Source organism: Cinclus cinclus, chromosome Z, assembly GCF_963662255.1.
Source record: "Cinclus cinclus chromosome Z, bCinCin1.1, whole genome shotgun sequence".
NCBI lineage: Eukaryota > Metazoa > Chordata > Aves > Passeriformes > Cinclidae > Cinclus > Cinclus cinclus.
In genome coordinates this window covers 12,358,211-12,376,534 of record NC_085084.1, presented here as the reverse complement: position 1 = coordinate 12,376,534, position 18,324 = coordinate 12,358,211, and the positions used below count along the sequence as shown (strand labels likewise).

Here is an 18,324-nt window from a genome sequence, read left to right as displayed (position 1 = left end):
CTAGAGCAAACAGTGGCAAGACACAAATATTCTGTGCTTCATACTTTTTTACTTCTACCTGTGTTGTGTCCTTCAAAGGCAATTTTTCTCCTTCTGTGAGTGCAGCTCTGCAGATCCTTTCTTGTACCACCAGATTTGCAGAACTATAGGGCTTGTGCATCCCCAGGCTGAGCCAACCTTGATGTCGCCTGGAATTGCTACGCTCAGCCCATCACCAGTGTTACTCAGCTCCTCTGCTAGTTTAGATGCTAATGCATCTCAGATTTTTGGTGGACCATGGATCATCCTAGGAAAAAGTTGTGGGTAGGCTTGCAAAGCAATTATTTTGGCTTGAACAAGGTTTATGTTGAACAGGTAGAAAAACAGAATAACAGACTGCCATGAAACAAAAGTCACCTCAGTTACATGTTTGCAGGAGGGCATCCTGTTGGATCACACAATATCATTAAGGGACTTGTGATGTCTTCAAATTACTCTCAGTCATCATCTCAGGAAAGAATGAAGTAGTAGAAGCATCAAGCTTTCAATTTCCTTCTTGTGTTCCTCATCTATTTTTCCATAACAAACCATTACTTCTGTATTAACTCTTATTCTTTACAGTAATCACAACTATTTAATGCAACTACACACTCAGGTTAAAATAGCAGTTACTGCGAGATAGATATAAAAATATAAGACTGACCATTAGGGGAAGCTTTGTTCTTCTTTGGCTACTGGGAATTTAGGTGACCTGGAAACTTTGAATGTAAGAAACCACATGAGCTATGTCTTTCCACAAGCAGATTAGAGAGTCAGCTCAGCTGTGAGCTGCTTGCAGTGAGGCTCCTGTCTATAGATGCTCAAAAAATCCTCCTTGGAGCTTGGGGCTCTGTAAAGTGAGGCTTTTTCTCTAATGAGATTATTTTCTTATTTATACTTTTTAAAATAGCCATAAGTTTTTACTTTAAATACCTGAGGGTTTTTATCCAAACACTTAACATTTCTTTCACTGCCCATGTAATAGCAAATACACATTTCACAGCAATGCATTACAGGAGTTTCCCATATCCAAAATGTGTTACATTCTCCTTCGTGTACTCATTGTACTGCACTGAAATGAGGTTATTTCACATTTTGTTGCAAGAGCCTCATCTGTTTGGACCAGTTCTCTCTACTCCCAGGCAATAGCTTCAGATCAACAGAGGTGTCTGGTGGAGAAATGCACAAGTGATCCTCAAGGGCAGCATAACACTCTCTGCAAGGTCAATACAAGCTGAACCATAGCAGTGCCAGTAAGCACCATCCCCCCTCAGTTTTGCCTGAACAATTTTGACATTGACTATACTGAATGTCCTTAACCTGTCCCTTCAGCAAGCATGCTTCAAATATTCTCCTAATACAGTTTTCCATGTGTAATTTATTTTCTTCAACCATAATAAGACTACAAAAGGCAGTTTTATCATGTGATGTTCTGTGGTTGCAGGTCAGTTGCAGAGGTGGAGATTTCAGACATGGTGTTTGAGCTCAGACACATGGGCTGGTAAGGCAAGGTAAAGGTGCTGAGAGTATTAGTGCAGTAGATTGTCAGCTTCTCAGTAACCCACAGCCAAGGCAGAATGAAGCATTGGCAGTTTTGTCTGCCTGGAGAGGCCAAGTCTGCCAAAAGGCAGCTCTCACCTACTTTGGAGAGTCATGTCTCACTGTGTCTCTCCTCCCTTCCGTGTCTGCTGACCTGTCCCTTCTGTGTCCAGACTGCTGTCCCTCAGGTCTGCCTCCTAACCTCTCTTTCGAGGTCTTTTATTCTCTTGCAGAGGTGTTCCCTTTACTTTCCTTGGTGTTCCTATGCCACTTCTCTTTGATCTTTTTACACAGTCAGTCTCATGTCTTGATTCACTCATCCATTTCCTCCCCAGGGACTAGTTCTCCTCTCTATTTACATTAGGATGCTTTTTTCCCCCCTTCTTCTCTTTTTCTGCCTGCATTTGGAGCCCAGGATGGAGTGCTGCCTGCACTTAGTTCCTGTACCTGATGCCACATTAGACTGCAACATCTGGGAGCAGCAGCGGCAAAAAAAGTCTGACTTGGCCCTGTCCACTTTGGGCAAACAGCATCTTCAAGGGAATCTTTGGCCACTTAGACTTCCAGATTCTGGGGACTGTGTACTGAGCATATGCAAGGGAGTTTTTTTAAAGGCTTGTGCCTAGGCAAAAAAAGCAGGCTGTTTTTTCATGGGAACTGCAAAAGGACAACAGGGACCTTACCTTCCAAATTTCTAACTGTGAAGAACAGAGACACAGGAGCTGCTCAGCAAAATTCTTTTAAGACCTTTTTTTTTATTATTTTCTTGTTTTTTTCATTTTGTATTCCTCCCAGCAGGGCCAAAATATGTTTTCCCTTAATCTTATTTCCTGAAGTGACTAAATCTTCTCACTTGAAACATAAACAAATAATAATAATCAGCCTAAGGCAGAGACAGAGGATGGGAATTTTCATTCCAAATGCTTAGCTTGGCAAAATTTTTAAACACCTGAAAACAAGCTCTGATAAAGGGAACTATTGAGATCCTAAACTACAGAGGACTTACATGAGTTATACACAAAAGTCAGATAAAAATTTCTCTGTGATCCATTTGGAATAGGAAACTCAATTAAAAAGAATCTGCTTTTCGTATTTCAGAAATCTACCTTAAGTATTGGATGTCATAAGGAAACATTTGATTTCAGTACTTCTCAGGCCATACCAAAGCTGTTGCTACTAGTTGATTTGTTAAGTGTGTCACAGGTTTATTTTATTAGTTTTGTTGTGGGATGTGGTGGGGTTTTTACTGAATCTCTTTTGTTGTGAAGCATATTTTAAGTGCTTATATGCACTTCAGAAGTGCAGCCCAGTCAGCATTATGCAAGTAGAGCAATAAGATTCCTTCAATGCACATCCTCAGTGTCTCCTGGGCAGAGAATTTGAAAATGGTAGATGAGGTTATTCTTAATTTAGACCAGTAACAAACTTGTTTCCTATCAGCATCCTTCCACCTAAGGTTATAGGACAAATCCTGATGCTTCCACCTATTGCCATGGTAGTAGATGGGATGTGTTTCTGCCTCAAGTGGATTTACATGCCCATTTCTCTTTCTGTGAAAGAACAGGAGCACCCTGTCACTGTGCATCATGCCAAGGCTCTGTGAAGGTTTCTGCAGCTACAGAAGGTGTGACCTTAGTGAGCAGGCTTCACTGCTCCTCCTGCAGCTGCGGTAGAGCTGCTGTTGCAGTCCTGTTTTGCTGAAGACATTTTGGCATGGAAGACGGCTTGCCCTGGTGTGTGAGTTCTTAGCAATAAAAAGCAGTAAATTTTCTTGGCCACACCCATTCCTCCCAGAGCTTTCCTACCCATCCTCACATTGCAGGTGCCAAGATGTACAGACCTCAGCATGGCACAAGTGTTTTCTGAGCTGCCTGGCTGCTGCTTTCCCCAGCTTCACAAAGGAGAGCAAACCCTACGTTTACAGTGTCCTGTCCACTCAGCAGTCCATCCTTGGAGTCTTGCAGGCTTTCAATGTGTGCCTGAATGCAGACCTGGAAAAGCAATTTTGAAACCCATGAGAATGTGGAATATTTTCACTGTAAAGCTTCATTTGGTTCCTGTGGAAAGTAACAATTATGGCTGCAGAGACACTGATGTGAAGTGTTTGTAATTCTGGAACTGTAAAACATGATAAAACAGATGGGGGTGTTGTTGGCTTCAGGGTCTTTGCTCTTTAGTCACTCACAGACTTTTCATTTTTCACAACAGAGTGAAAAAATAAATGTTTTCTTAATTTAGTATTGTGGTTGTAATGTTTCCTTTATCCTCAGACTAACAGGGAATGTTCCAGCCCCAGTACAAGTTTTCCTAAAGCGTTCATATATGAGCTCCTCTCTAACTTCCCTCTACAGGAGATAGTTTTCATATTATCCCATTGAAGGATTTTATGAGCAGTGACTGTCAAACTTTAGGTGTCTGTGCATTTGTGCATATTGATATTGGTCTTATTTAGACAAATTTCAGCTCCCACCTCAATTCTTGTTTTTACAATGAAGTCTTTTCCCTAATGTATCAACAGTTTGCTTTAAAATTGATTGAAAAAAATCAAACTAGGGTGGTTTAGACAAATTAAACCAAAATAGAGCAATAAGTATTAAGAGATATGCACGGGACATGAACAAAAGAACTCACCAAAGGTATGTAAGTGATCTTCTTAATGCTTTTCAAATGTAATACTTATAGGCCAACTGTGGCTGTAACTGATAATTGTAATGCAAGATGACATAACTCCAGTTTGGTGATTCTTCAAAGAGAAACTACCTGGACAACTTCTTTTTATTTTGTTCTAATTCTATAAAAAAGCAACACTGAGGTTCTTGATGTAAGGAAAAGAAAATAATTTGAAACACAAGGTTTTGAAACCATTTTAAATATTTCATCTCTCTTATGCTTCCAGATATACTTTCCTTGCAGTTTCTGTTTCTATCCCCAGTTCCCAAGGTTTAACCATCTTTCTGGGTAGAACAAACTGTAGTCATTTTCTTTAGAACTACTAAATGCTTGGCAAAAATCTGTACCTTGACACAAGGGTTTTTTCTTGATTGTTCCACAGTCTGTCTCAGCAGCACTGGTTCTGCTGGAAGACTCCACATGAAAAGATCAGTTTTTAGATCAGGACTGTATTTTTAAGCGAAAATTGCATTTGCAAATGCAAGGAGGTCATTAAGCTTCATTGTTTTCTGTCTTTTTATGTTTGGGGGTTTATTTTTCCTCTGGGTTGGTGGGGAAATCATAAATTGTTTCTTCAACATTGAAGTGACTGTGTCAGCTTGATGCTGACACAGCATCAGTAAGCTTTGGAGCTTGATGTTAGTTATTGTATTATTTTTAAATGTTAATAATGAAGTCCCTGTTTTGAAATACATGTTGTCTTCCAAATGAAGCTTATTTAGTTAGTGTAGCAGTTAAATGGAGTGGTTAGAAACCTTATCACTTGGTAATCAGATGTTTAAAACTAGATTAGCAGAAATAGTCTGATTTTTGAGTTGTCTTGCATCCTGGTATGTTTTCCCTGTGGCTGTAAAGCAGAACATGAACTGCAGTTTCTCCAGGAGAAACCCCTGTCTGCTTTCATCCTACTAAATGCTGGGTCTCACTGAGCTTTCTCTTGCCAGATCTCAGCAATGAGACCCCACCAGTCACACAAACAAAACCCACAGTGAACATCTGCAGCTCTTAAAGATTTATTTGGTTCGATGGTTTTTTCCCTTAGTATGAACTTAATACTTCCCTTCACGTTCCTCCCAGAATTTTGAGTTCTCCCTCCTACTGATGGCAGACCCACTTCCCACACTGATGTTCATGTCTGACTCCCATAGATGAGGATGTCAGGAGAGCTGTTGGCAGAGGTCAGCACGTGCCAGCACACACCATGCCTTCCCATCTTGTCTGCCGTACGGCTGCCTTCGGCTTGGCTCTGCCTGCGCCTCACTTCACTGCCTCCCCCACCTGATGCCTGATTTGAACTCTTTGCCACGTCACTGGCTTGCTGCCATTGCATCCTGAGTATCATCCCTGGCTGATTTTGGGTGGTCCTGTTCAGAAGAGGTAGGAAGCTAGGCACATGCACTGAGCTTTCCCAGGCAGAGCTGCCGTCTGCTGTAACAAGGAGGAGGGTTAAGCAGGGAATGAAATGCAGCTTTATGATCATTAATTTGAGACAGTCCCTCTAGTGACATCTCTGAGGTTAAGTCACAGGACATGTGACATTACTAAGCTTAGCTAAATTTAGTCTAATTCACATCTGCAAAGCCTTTGTAAATTAGTGTTTAGTCTTAAATTGCCGGTTTCCATGATATAGGGACTTCACAGTATCCTGCATTAAGACTTGATGTGTTATGAATTAGAGTGCAGAAGCCTAAAATCCATGTGACTAGCAAAAATCTCTCAAGTTTCTGAGTAGTTCTGAGGCAAATATGCAATTAATTTAGTTCGCAACACTAAGCAGGGATGGTACCCCTACAAAAAATTATTTCCTGTATTTGCTCTCACAGTGCAGGTGTGGGAAATGGCCACTGGAGATCTCTTTTGCAAAGCCATGTTTATGAGCTGTACTGTTTGCCCAGTGCAGCTGATTCATGCCACACACTTCACCTCATCAGGCTGTAATAGGTGCAGACCCATATTGATTATCACGACTTGTGGGAGAGAAAAATCTTTGCACTTCAAATTGGGTATAAATTATAAATAGCGTTTCCAAAGGCCGTGAGCTGCACAAGTGGCACTCTTCTGAGATAGTCATATGTAAAGCTGTTGTTGTTGTAGCTGTTGTTAATAATAAAATTATTAATTTTATGATTGCAGCACAGGTGTACTTGATCCACAACAATGTTCATTGTCCATAAAATCTCACCATCTGTGTTCAGTCACCTGTCTCTTCCAAGAATGTTCATTAACATCAGCCAGCAAAGGTCATGGTAATAAAAGAAAGTCAATCCTCACTCTTGGTGTAAATTCACTGGTGAAACAGCACTATCTTCTCACCATTTTTGTCACTAGTACAGCTGTGCAGACACATGGATGTGGGTCATGTAAGTCCTAGATGCGCAGGATGGGGGGGATATGTGTCCATATATAGACAGCAGTTGGTGTAATGCAAATGAGAAAAGTTAGTATGGTATGGATTAATCATAAATTACTTTCTGCAAATGCACAAGGGTTATTCACATCTCAGATCTGCAAGATTTTATTTATTTTTTCCAGAAATATTTTTATACTTTCTTGACATAACTAAAATTTTATCAGACTTAGGGATATTTGTTACTGACTCCCCAAACATGATTTTTTTAACTCCGTTTGTTACTTGTTGTTTGTGTTCTGGTGGCCCAGCTTCATCTCCCATGGCATTTTGCAAACTCAGATCTGTTTCCTTTCCATTAATTCATTAAGAAAATGCCCTGAATTTCCTGTGAAACCGTCATTCTCACCTAGGAGATAAATATCTCATTTTTCTGATCCTACAGAGTAGGGCAACTGCATTTTCACACATGTATCCTCTTTTTCTACCCTCACCACTACATCTGGGTCGTACGTGCATCCTGTGCTGAAATACTTGCCAAATACTTGTCTGACTTGCCAGTCAGACCTGGGACTTTCTTTTGCTGTTAAGAAAGAGGAAAACATGGAGAAGGAAGATGTGCTTAATGCCAACAGCTTGGAAGACGGAGGTGTTTGTGAGGAGAAATTGGATGGGTGTACTAGCAATGAGGTAGAGGAGGTCTTCCTGAAATGGCCAAAGCAGTCAGAAAAAGGCAGAAATTGGTGGTCCATGAGAACAGGGCAGCTGGGATCAGTGTGTGGATGAGATGAAATAAGACCAAGGCTAGGAACTGAGCATGACTTCAAAAAGAGATGATAGGTAAGCAAGGTGTAGAAGATGAATTCAAAACTGGATTTCCTGGAGAAATAGGTGTTCTGGAGAAAAAGGTGTCACAGATGGGTGAAAAACAGGAAAGGAATAAGAAAAGATTCATGTGAAATGAAGCCTTAGGAGGGAGATAAGAGGGCATTCCTGCCCCTATGGCTTGGGCACCCACTTAGCATTACAGGGCAAGCAGAGAGGGGAACATGGAAACACTGTATCTGCCTGAGACCTTTGGGAATATTTCCACTGCCAAGCCTGATGTATTTCTGAGCATTACAGTGGTGATACCATTATGAGGTGCAAACCTTAAGGTCAGGAGTTGAGGTGTTTGTGGAGCTCAGACACCTCAGGGTGTGGTGAGTGGCTGAATTTAAATTAATTGAATCCTGAATTGAATACAGATTTTCAGGATCACTTGGATTTAGGCTCTTGAGTTTCACCTCTCTTGATGTAAGGAGATGAATCCTTTGTGGCAGGTGGTGGCTCATGAAGTTGGTGTCCAGAAAAAGCAGGAAAGCAGGTCAACAGCACCATCATAGCCCACCATTTGCTAACTCCATTTCCACCATCCTGCAGAAAGAGCCATCAGAAGAGGAGGACCAGGTTCAGATGAAGTTAGGCTTCCCACAGGACCAAAACTGGCACTCTAGAGGTGGCATTTGTATTCTTGACATTTTTTTGTCTTACCCTTCACAGGATTAGCCTCTGAAGACAAATCGAGGGGGAGTGCTTTTTCTGTGACTGCTCCAGGACCAGGGAGAAGATGAATGCTGCCAATGGCATTTTGGAGGAGTTGAATTGTGTTGAGTCGGGTTAGGTTAGGTTAGGTTAGGTTAGGTTAGGTTAGGTTAGGTTAGGTTAGGTTAGGTTAGGTTAGGTTAAGCTAGTTGGGTTGGAGCCAGCCAGAGGCAGTAGTCCCAAGATTAAGCAGGTGGGTTACTGAATACCATTGTACCTATGAAAATGCTCTGGACTTGTGTTGACTATAGTCTTCTGTCTACACTGATACAACAGGACACTACAATGCAGGTAGAAAAATCAGGCAGAAAGAATGCTTTTGAAGGGTTTCTTATGTAGAAGATTATAAACATTTTCCACCATGGAAAGGGAGAGTTGGTGTATTCATTAAAGGCTTGCAAGGTATGAATTCAGATTCTCACTAAAATCATAAAAACAGACTAGATGTTTGATGTGTTTCATGCCCCATGCATGTTCTCATTGCAGCTTGGTCTTTAGACACAGGTTCATTCTTGTCCCTTGAAAGACCTTCACTTCTACTGCCTATCCTGCCTATGTCAGCATCCACACCAGTCTTCAAGCTCTGCTTCTGGTGTGAAAGAAGAGAAAATTATATTCTGCTGCCTTATTTTAAAATTGCTTTAGTGCAATTTGTTCTTGGGTTCAAAGTTTCACAAATTGGCAAGCAGTATGTGCTTATCCTGCTAGTGATTAAGAACGTTTTTACATCTTTAGTGGATGGATCTCTACTGTCATGTAACATGTTATTTTAAAGCACTGCTGCCTTTCCTAACTGCTTTTTGGTGCCAACATTGCCATTTCTATGGTGTTGCATTGGCTGCTATGTTTTTGGAAAGTGCCAAAACTATTTTGGTTTATATTTATGCTGCTGGTACATCCAGATGTTGGATGGCATAATTACAATTTAGAAACAAATAATCATAAAATGTCATTACAAAGACGAGCTATTTTTAAGCAGCTGGTTGTTTCCCTTGTCCTGGTATCACTGAGTAATTTCTTACATTAGTAGTGTTCTCACAAGATAATAGAGTCTGTACTCTACAGGTGTCTGCCCCATAGGCAGTAAAAAGTTGTGGGATTTTGGAATAAACTCAGATTTAAAAACCTGCCCTTGAGTATTTCAGATTAAACTAATTTGCAGGAATTGCTGCCCAATGTTTTAAATGAGTTTAAAGGTATTTTATAAAACCTGCATGCTTGTTAACGTTGGCAGCATTGCTGCATGAACAGAGCTCTTACTGTGGGCTCAGCAGAGCTCAGGTCCATTCCTCATCTTGGCTGAGCTACTCAGTTTGCAAAAGCACAATAATGATGACTTCTCCCTTAAAAAAATCTGTTAGACATCTTTGCTCATCAGTGAGAGAAGGGAGTATAACTGATGGTTTGCATCATGCTGCAGCATGTTAAGATCTGTCAGGTAAATTATATGTAAATTATATTTATATACAAGTTCAGTTTTATAACCTGTGGAAGCTGTGAGGCTTGAACACTTCGAATTTCAGTGGTCTCACCCAAGAAATCTTGTGGTTGTAAGTTCTCTCGTGAAGTGTTGAGTTTTGAGCAGGTCAAAACATCCTTTATTTAAAAGCCAATTTTCCTTTTTCTTAAGTGAGAAAATAATTGTTTTCAAATGCTATATACTTTATTTGTGCACTTGCTTGCAGTTCTATATAGGTTTTTTCCTAATTCATGATAGAAAAAATGCATGTGCATTTAAAAATTATCTCACTATTTATATTATTCAAATGCTTTGGAGCTACTGTGAAGTACCTTGATAATACAATGAAATTTAGATGTAACTTAAATAAGGCAAATAAAGTCACAGAAAAGACAGGGCTGGTTAGAAGGAAACTTACGAAGTTGTTTAATTTGTCCATAGTACCCAGCTACACCCATAATATTCCTAAGAGATGGTTGTCTAACCTATTCCTAATTTCCATTGGTGAAATCCTACACCTTCCATAGGTGTGTTATTAGCCCAAAAATATCTTTGTAAGATGTAACCTGAGTATCTCACCTCATATTTGTCAGGTAAGGAATTTTTATACTTGTCTTTTCATACAGGTAAGGGTAGATAGATAGATAGATAGATAGATAGATAGATAGATAGATAGATAGATAGATAGATAGATAAGACAGACAGACAATATTACTGATACACATACTATATAGATGGAGATAAAGGTATGAAGATTGTATAGAGAGAGATATGGATAAAGATAGCAGTAGAGAGGTGAACACATATAACAATATAATTTCAAACCCTACCTACTTCTCTCTGCATGGTACACCATTTTGACATGGGTTTTTAAATCTGCAATTGCATAATATTACGTGTATCTTTACTGGATCTCTTCTTCACCCTGTTTTTACCTTTTGTAATATATACTCAAAATAAAATTGCTGGACTCTCGTCACCTAAAAAATGACCTAACTTTTGGTAACCTGTGCTCAGGACAGAACAACCTCACAAGTTTCACTTATTTGTCCAGTTCACACGCAGAGGAACAAACAAATGACCTGTACTCATGGGACTGCCCCTAATATTAAATGAAGAGTAGTGGAAAAAATTAAGGCTATGTTAGACTCTTGTCTCTTTTCTACTTTAGAAGACCTTGCTTGCAATGAGCTTTTGTATGAATCTTTGTACCTGGTTGCTCAGAGGGTAAGGGGAATTTACTAATTCTTTTTTTTTTTTTTTTTTTACTTTTTTTAACCACTTGCTTCTTGTGGGAAGTTGGTGTGTTGTAAACAAGGACTGGAAGAAAAGCCAATTACAAATATGGGAGTTCAGAGGTGATCTTTTTTCTGCATTGGTAGGATGCTTGTTGCTCTGCCCACTAAAGATTATTATTAATAATACATGTCCAACAAAAACAAGAAATGCTTTATGTCAAAGTGGATAATAACTAATTAGTTTCCAGCATTGCCATGATTTCTCTTATATGAATATTGAGTCTTAACCAGTTTATGTTGTGTGTAAGCCCACTTAATAAGCTGTATTTAATTTCTTCAAATTGTTCTGTTTCTTCCTTCTTGGCTTCTCCAAATAATTCATTTCCCTACCCAGTTACTTTCAGATTATTATTGTGTCCATGACTACACAAACGATTACTTCTTAGCCAAACTAAACACATCAAAGTTTGGGGTTGGTGTTTTTTTATGTCCCCTCAGAAATTACTGCTTTCATTTCATTTCATTATTACTTAGCTTATCTCTTAATTTTCCCTAAAATTTTAACCTTTTTTTTACCATTGTGACATCTAGACGTGTATATGTAGAAACTCCTAAAGTAATTTGATCTCGAAGTTCTTGAGCTTATGGACTTACAGTTTTTCCTGAAGCTCTCATTTTCCTAGTCAGAACTATTGGGTGATTTTAGGCAAGATGTATTTCTTTAATCTCCTTTTGTGTTAGCTTTACTGGGGATACTCTGAGAGCTTCTTCTGTTTTGGATTTTGAGACCTGGATGTTTACATGAGTAGACCAAAATAGTCACAGAAGACACAATAATTTCTTCCCATGCAGATCAACAGGGTAAAAGAATTGTAAGTAGAGAAACCTTATGGATTAAAAGTAGTTCTGTCATACTCAATAATATCTGATGCACTCAAGAGTAAAAAAAGTTAAATTCCTGTTCAGAAATAGCTTTGTGATACAGAAGTAATTTGTTAGCATACAGAAAGGTTGATGCAGGACAGGCAGGAAGAATCTCCTATTCTCACCTAAGTGCATATCTGGATAGTATTGTTAAATTGCTACAGAGTAACAGAATTGTGGAACTGAATAGGTAAGAATTAAAGAAGTTCTTCAGTGTGTGTGTGTGGATAATGTGAGAAAGAAAGGTAGAAATTTTCATTGATTCATAATTTTTAAGAGAAGAAATCCTTTCTGAAAGATCTGTCACACTTGTCTACCCAGTCAGATGGAGTTGGCTTATCTGTTAGTTTATGTGTAAAGGAGAAATTACTTGTGTCGCTTTTTGTGTTTAATGTTTAAAGTGTTTCTGTTCCTGCAAATGCCCACCAAAGTCTATATTTCAACCTCTAAACCATTAAAATCAAGTTCTGATAAGACCGAGTGCCTTTTAGATATATAGCTCGATTCATAAATGTAAAAGCAGCCTCTGCCACTGTCTACAGACAAGATGGCTAAGCTACCCACTTTGGCATTTTGCAGTATGACAGGGCCTCAGTGTAGATCATGATCACAAACTCTCTCCTGAGCAAGACCTTGTTGAAGAGCAGCAGAATTCTCCATCCCAATGGGGACTAAACCCCAAGGCGTGGAACACCCTTAATTCATTTTGAAGCCTGCACTCTTTAGAGATGAGCTGTCGCTTAGAGAAGCAGATCCGAGGTCAGTCCTGTGGCTAGTATCTGTGGAGAAGCTTTTCAACGTGGAAACTTTTCTCTGCAGAAACATTTCAGCGCTTAGGCATGTATGAAGATCTCTCGCAGCTCCTGTACAGCACAGGAAACCTTTGTCCCGCACATCTTGTAAACGCGGCGGGGGACCACCATTGTGCTGTGCATCTTCAGAGCACCGCGGGAGGAGGCTTTTGTCTGACACAGTGGGCAGGCACTGTAGGAGGGCACCTTTGTCCTGCACAGCCAGTAATCGCACTGCAAGAGTGAATTACGGTGATTGCAGAGCTCTTCTCTCTCCAGACACTCTGCTTTCAGACGGAGGAGTTTGTCAGCCTTGCTAGGTGAAGAGCTGCTTTTCCTGAGTGGAAGTGGAAAGGGAAGACGAAGGTGAAAGTGCCTTTGCATGCGTGCGTGCAAATGGCCATCAGGATCATTCACACAGTCATATTGCATGACCACTTCTGCAGGCACCATTCCCAGTTTCAGTCTTTGCTTTTCCTCTTCCCTGTTTTTCCTACCCATTTAGGCTGCCCTTTTTAATTATTACTTTTGTTCCTTCTTATGTTTGTACTATCTCCTATTCAATATGCTATTCCTATATTCAATATCTATATTCTCAATATTATTTCAGATTACTAATAACCACATTTAAAAGACTTGAGGCTGAATACCAGTCCCTCTGGGTATAGGTATATTTTCAACCCCATGTTATGACTTATTATTTGTCTTCTCAAATGCTTGAACCACTTCTCCAGAAGTATGCCAGCGCAAATTTCCTAGAGATAATGTCCAATAGGCATAACTCTGCATCTCCCCTTTGGAGAGGGGAGGGGAGGGGAGGGGAGGGGAGGGGAGGGGAGGGGAGGGGAGGGGAGGGGAGGGGAGGGGAGGGGAGGGGAGGGGAGGGGAGGGGAGGGGAGGGGAGGGGAGGGGAGGGGAGGGGAGGGGAGGGGAGGGGAGGGGAGGGGAGGGGAGGGGAGGGGAGGGGAGGGGAGATAGAATGAGATGAGATGAGATGAGATGAGATGAGATGAGATGAGATGAGATGAGATGAGATGAGATGAGATGAGATGAGATGAGATGAGATGAGATGAGATGAGATGAGATGAGATGAGATGAGTCTGGACCCTGTAGAGATGTGGTGTGTATTGCAGCTGCTGGTGGACATGCTGCTGGCAGTTAGAGCCAGCATGGACATGGAAGCACACATTTGGGAGCTGCATTACCATACATATCAAGTGTTTGGGCGCCCCTTGACTGGCATAAAGCAACTGATTTGCAAGTGACCACAACCCATTTGAGCAGTGAAGGTCATAATCCGTTTAAAGTGATTATATTGGTTCCCACTGGCCCAAGGTTGCCAGGTTGACCTATGTGGAAAACACAGTAGTGGATAAGTCTCTCACTTACTGATTTTTCTTACTCAATAAAGTTTGGGTTTTATCTGTTCTAGTCAAATTTGAACTTGTTGTGTCTGCTGTTATCCTAAAGGTGCTTGTAAATTTTTATGTTGGTCCCTTTCTTACTGGTAATCAGACATGAATTTTATGTATGGTAGTTTAAATTAATCCTCCTTTTCTCAAATTAGAAATTTTTTTTCTTGTCATCTCCACCCGAGTCCTCTGGTGCCTACCTGATTGTACGTGAATTCTCAGAAATAATTGCCAGTAGTCCAACAAGTTCATTAACTGATTCCCTGAAGACCCACATATGCATGTCATCCAGATCTGATGATTTGGATATTAAATTTTTAAAAGTATTCCCTTACCCAGTTTTTCGTATCAACAACTGTATTGGCAAGTCTTCATTATTTTGAATTATATATTTCTTTGTGGTGCTTGGTAAATTGATTCTGGAACTTGTTCACTGTTTTGCTGCCATTACTTGTTTCACCTCACACATTAGTGGTTCCACCATCTCTTTGGAGCTCCTTTCCAGTGATGTTATGCACATGTTAAAATATATATGCATTTCTCTCTACATCTCTCCATGCTGGTAAGTGGGAGGCTGGTTTGCTTTTTGACATTTCTGTCATTTATCTCTGTGGAACTGGGACTAGGAGGGATTTATACTTTTTTGTTCTGCAGTTGTAGCCTTTGCATATTTTAGAGTATTCTAGCTGTTTCCCACACTTAACAGGTTTTTTATATCTTTTCCATGCAGCATGCTCCTAAGATTTCTCAAAGAATTAATATCTGAAATCACTACACGCTGTGAAACAGCCCATCAATTAAAACAATATACTGAATCGTGGTTTATCATCACAGTTGTTGAAGTCAGTGAGCACTAAGGATATATATCTCAGAGGACCTTGGCTTTAAAACAAGTGCTTCTTATTGTCTCTTAAAAATGATTCTTTGTATCAAAAAATAGATGGCTGTTCATGCATTTAATTTAGATCTGTGTACTACTAAATACACAACTGAGATTGCAGCCATCAATGGTAATTTTCCTCAGGCAAAAATCCTATGGCCAAAATCTCTTGTCACCCTTGGGACATAATTCCAGTTGCTTCGGTTGAATTTTCCAAGCCTTTGGTATATAAATCATAAATGCACAGTGTGGGCAATGTTAAATTTTTAGGGCTCTCTCTTTAATAGTAGTTAAATATGAATACAGAAGGGCAAAATTTGACCTTTAAAAATGACTGTTAGGGGCCAAGACAGATACATAACAAGCTTTTCTTATTGCAATATTAATCAAGCAAAGAATCATAATAATCCTGGAAACTAAATATCCATTGTAGTGATTTTATCACCAGGGAAATTGTTCATCTGCCAGTAAGATTGTTACTAGGAATGGGAAAATAGGGAGTGTTAAAATTGCTGTAGACTGTGGAATCATTGAGTCCCTCTAGACTCAAAGCTTGAATTGTTTTTTGAGAAGAGTGGTTTGAGAGGAGTTGCCACAGGAAAGCTGTAGGTTAATCAGTTTCAGTAACACTAGTGAATGTAAGCATGATCTCTCTTGAGGGTATGAGAGAAGTGCATGAGAGAAGACAGGATGAAGAAAGACACCAGGAGGCTTTAGAAACTTACTTTTTGTTTTGTCATTTGTTTTTTGTTTTGTCATGTTTTGTTTCTGGATGACCCTTTCACAGAGGAGGGAGGTTGTTGATGAAAAAAGAAAGGGGGAAATAACAGCATAGTATTCACAGCCTTCTTCATCTTAATCCACTGGATACTAGTGAGGACTATTGCAATCAAGACAGAGAATGCAGACAGGCAGAAGTGAGAAAGATGTGTTTGTGCTGGAGATGTCTGTGTAGGGACCAGAAAGCCACACAGAAGGATGTTTTGCCTTCAGGGCCCAAAGAGGTGTTTGCCATACACTGTGACACAGGCATGCGAGAAGGAGGTGAAACCCCTGTACAGAGTGCACAGTGTGTTAGGACAGCCTATTCCTCCATATAATCAACTTGGGTAAATGACTTTTGTGTGCATGGTGGCAGTAGGCAGTCACAGTATACTGAGCCTAGCCATAACCTCAGGGATATGTCTGTTAGGCTTCAGGTTTTCCTAAAAGGGAAGTTTTAGCCTCCTGCTGTGTTGGGCCACTTCTGTGTTTCCCATGTAGGGAACAAGTCTTGGTGAGTATTGATATGAGGTGTCCTATGGGGGGTGGGATAGGTGTTCTCTACTGAAAGCCACCTGCAGGGTAGAATCATAGAAACTTTTATGATGGACATGACCCTTGAGATCATGGAGTCCAACTCAACCCAGTACTGCCAAGTCCAACGCTTGATAGGGTGGACTGCCTCTCAGCAAGGAGAATTCCTACAATGATGGGTGAATTTGAAAGTGGAAAAAATTTGTGTAAAAGGAACATATGGGAAATTTCTGGAAGATGCGATGAATTGTCTCCGTACAATGAATGCTGAGAGAGAAGGGGAAAATCTGTGTGTTCACATGACATGTATGGTCTTTGTACAAAAAACATCTCTTTGTGTGGGAAACATCTCTTTGTCTTTCCAGAGAGGGTTTTTCGGAGGATTATTTTGCTTGTCTGATGGCTGCCTTGGAGGGAGCAGGGACTTGCAACATGGCAGGTCGTGCCTCCATCAGAGACTTTCTGGAGGGAATGGGTGTGTTTGGCCCCACCAGGGATGCTCCATGGATGGATGCATAGAGGGTCCTGACAGGGATGTGAACGTGGGTGTGCAGCAAATGCCATGCCAGAGCAGCCATATCCCTAGGGACGGATGGCCACCCTATGTCCTACAGGGACCATCATCCCCCCTGGACTGCATCCCTCTCCACCTGGCAGGCTGTGGCCACTGTGTCCCTCATTGTTGTCACCCCCAGATTGTGATACTGTCACAGTACTGTTGCCAGGCAACAAATGTGGTTGCCAGGTCTGAAGGAATAGCTGAAGGGGAAAGTGAAGTGTTGCACCATTGTAGAGTAACCATAGCAATGACCTACTATTACAGACTAAAGAATTATCATTAACAACGTTAAAGTATCAAACAGAGGCCCAGGATCCAAAGACTACCAGGCAGCATCTCTGCATAATTCGTTACCCAGGAAGAGGTCCCCACTCTTTCACACCCCTTCGCTCCCTATCTTCATTGTCTAGGTTTTGTTTTGGGGGTTGGTGACGGGGGAAGGAGGAGGGGGTGTGGTTGTTTAAATAAAGCAAATGGACTATGTGTTGAGGAGGCACTTGCAAAATACTAGAAGCATACACCAAAAAAAAAATACAGAAGTAAATCTGTGTGCAGAGGGAAAATATAAACAGGGAAGTTCCATTTTACTGTCTCAATATTATCTGTGGTAGCAGGTGCACAAAGAAGGCCTTCATGATGCATGAGATGTGGTTCTGATCAAGTATTCTCTTTCACTCAAAAATGCATATGCCAGGTTAAAAGCAATATAAATGAAAAATAAATAATACAAAGTATGCCTGAAAAGTAGACAATTTCTTTTTCCCCGAGTAGGCCAGGTAGGTGAGGTGCTTCAATGAAGCTTTTATGAACAGAATGCTTTGGGATCTTACTTTCCCAGATACGAGACTTGTTGAGGATCTCTGACTGTGCTGTGGGTGGCTGTGCGTTTGCCTATGTGTATGTGTCTGTGCATGTGTCTGTCTGCATGTGTGTGCAGTTGTTTTTGTCAGCTGCTGCAGAGCTCAGCAGCAGGACAGCCCTGACCCTCCCCAGGCTCACTCCAGAAGCTACATTTCTTCCCCGGATTTTGCACTTTCGCATTTTACAGACCATTTTTCCTGTAAACAGCCAGGAAGTCACAGAATGACCCCTAGTCAAACTGTCACCTTTGTGTTTTGCAGGTACAGAACGCCATGAACTAACTTCTTGGAAGAGTTTTCCATCTGTTTTCAAGTTCTTCAGTGAGGCTGTAAAGGCGAAGAACAGCTTGGTGAAACCAACCCCAACACGGCGCTCCAACAGGATAAAATATGACGAATTCTAAAAGGAGGGGAGGAAAAAAACCCACCACCACCAATGTCTTTGCTGCTTTCTGCAAGGAGTCTCCCAGCCCCTCATTAGATTGTTTTCTTCCTAGAGCACAGGGTCGTGATATATACATCTAAATAGCGTTTTGCATTATTTCTAGATGAGTGCAACTGTCAAAGCAATATGGGTTCACTGGTTGTGCTTCCTGTGGGCTGTAACTTGGATTTTGTGCTGCCCATCAGTGTTCAGATTAAGGCTGACAGTGGTACTGCACAGTGCAGCATGGTGAAGCTCTAATTGCCCTGACATAGCTCTGCACCGAGCTGATGCCAGAATTTAACAGCTTCATTGCAGTCCTA

The 18,324-nt window shown here is 40.8% G+C and overlaps 1 protein-coding gene across 1 annotated transcript in view; it reads left to right on the top strand.

The window, feature by feature from the left end:
- ARB2A (ARB2 cotranscriptional regulator A) overlaps positions 1 to 17,992 on the top strand; it is a 238,862-nt gene extending 220,870 nt beyond the window's left edge. Inside the window, exon 11 of the mRNA XM_062513485.1 lies at positions 17,839 to 17,992. Coding sequence (XP_062369469.1) covers positions 17,839 to 17,981 — 143 coding nt within the window. The 3' untranslated portion in view covers positions 17,982 to 17,992. The remainder of the gene's footprint in view (positions 1 to 17,838) is intronic.
- The last annotated feature ends 332 nt before the right edge of the window (positions 17,993 to 18,324 follow it).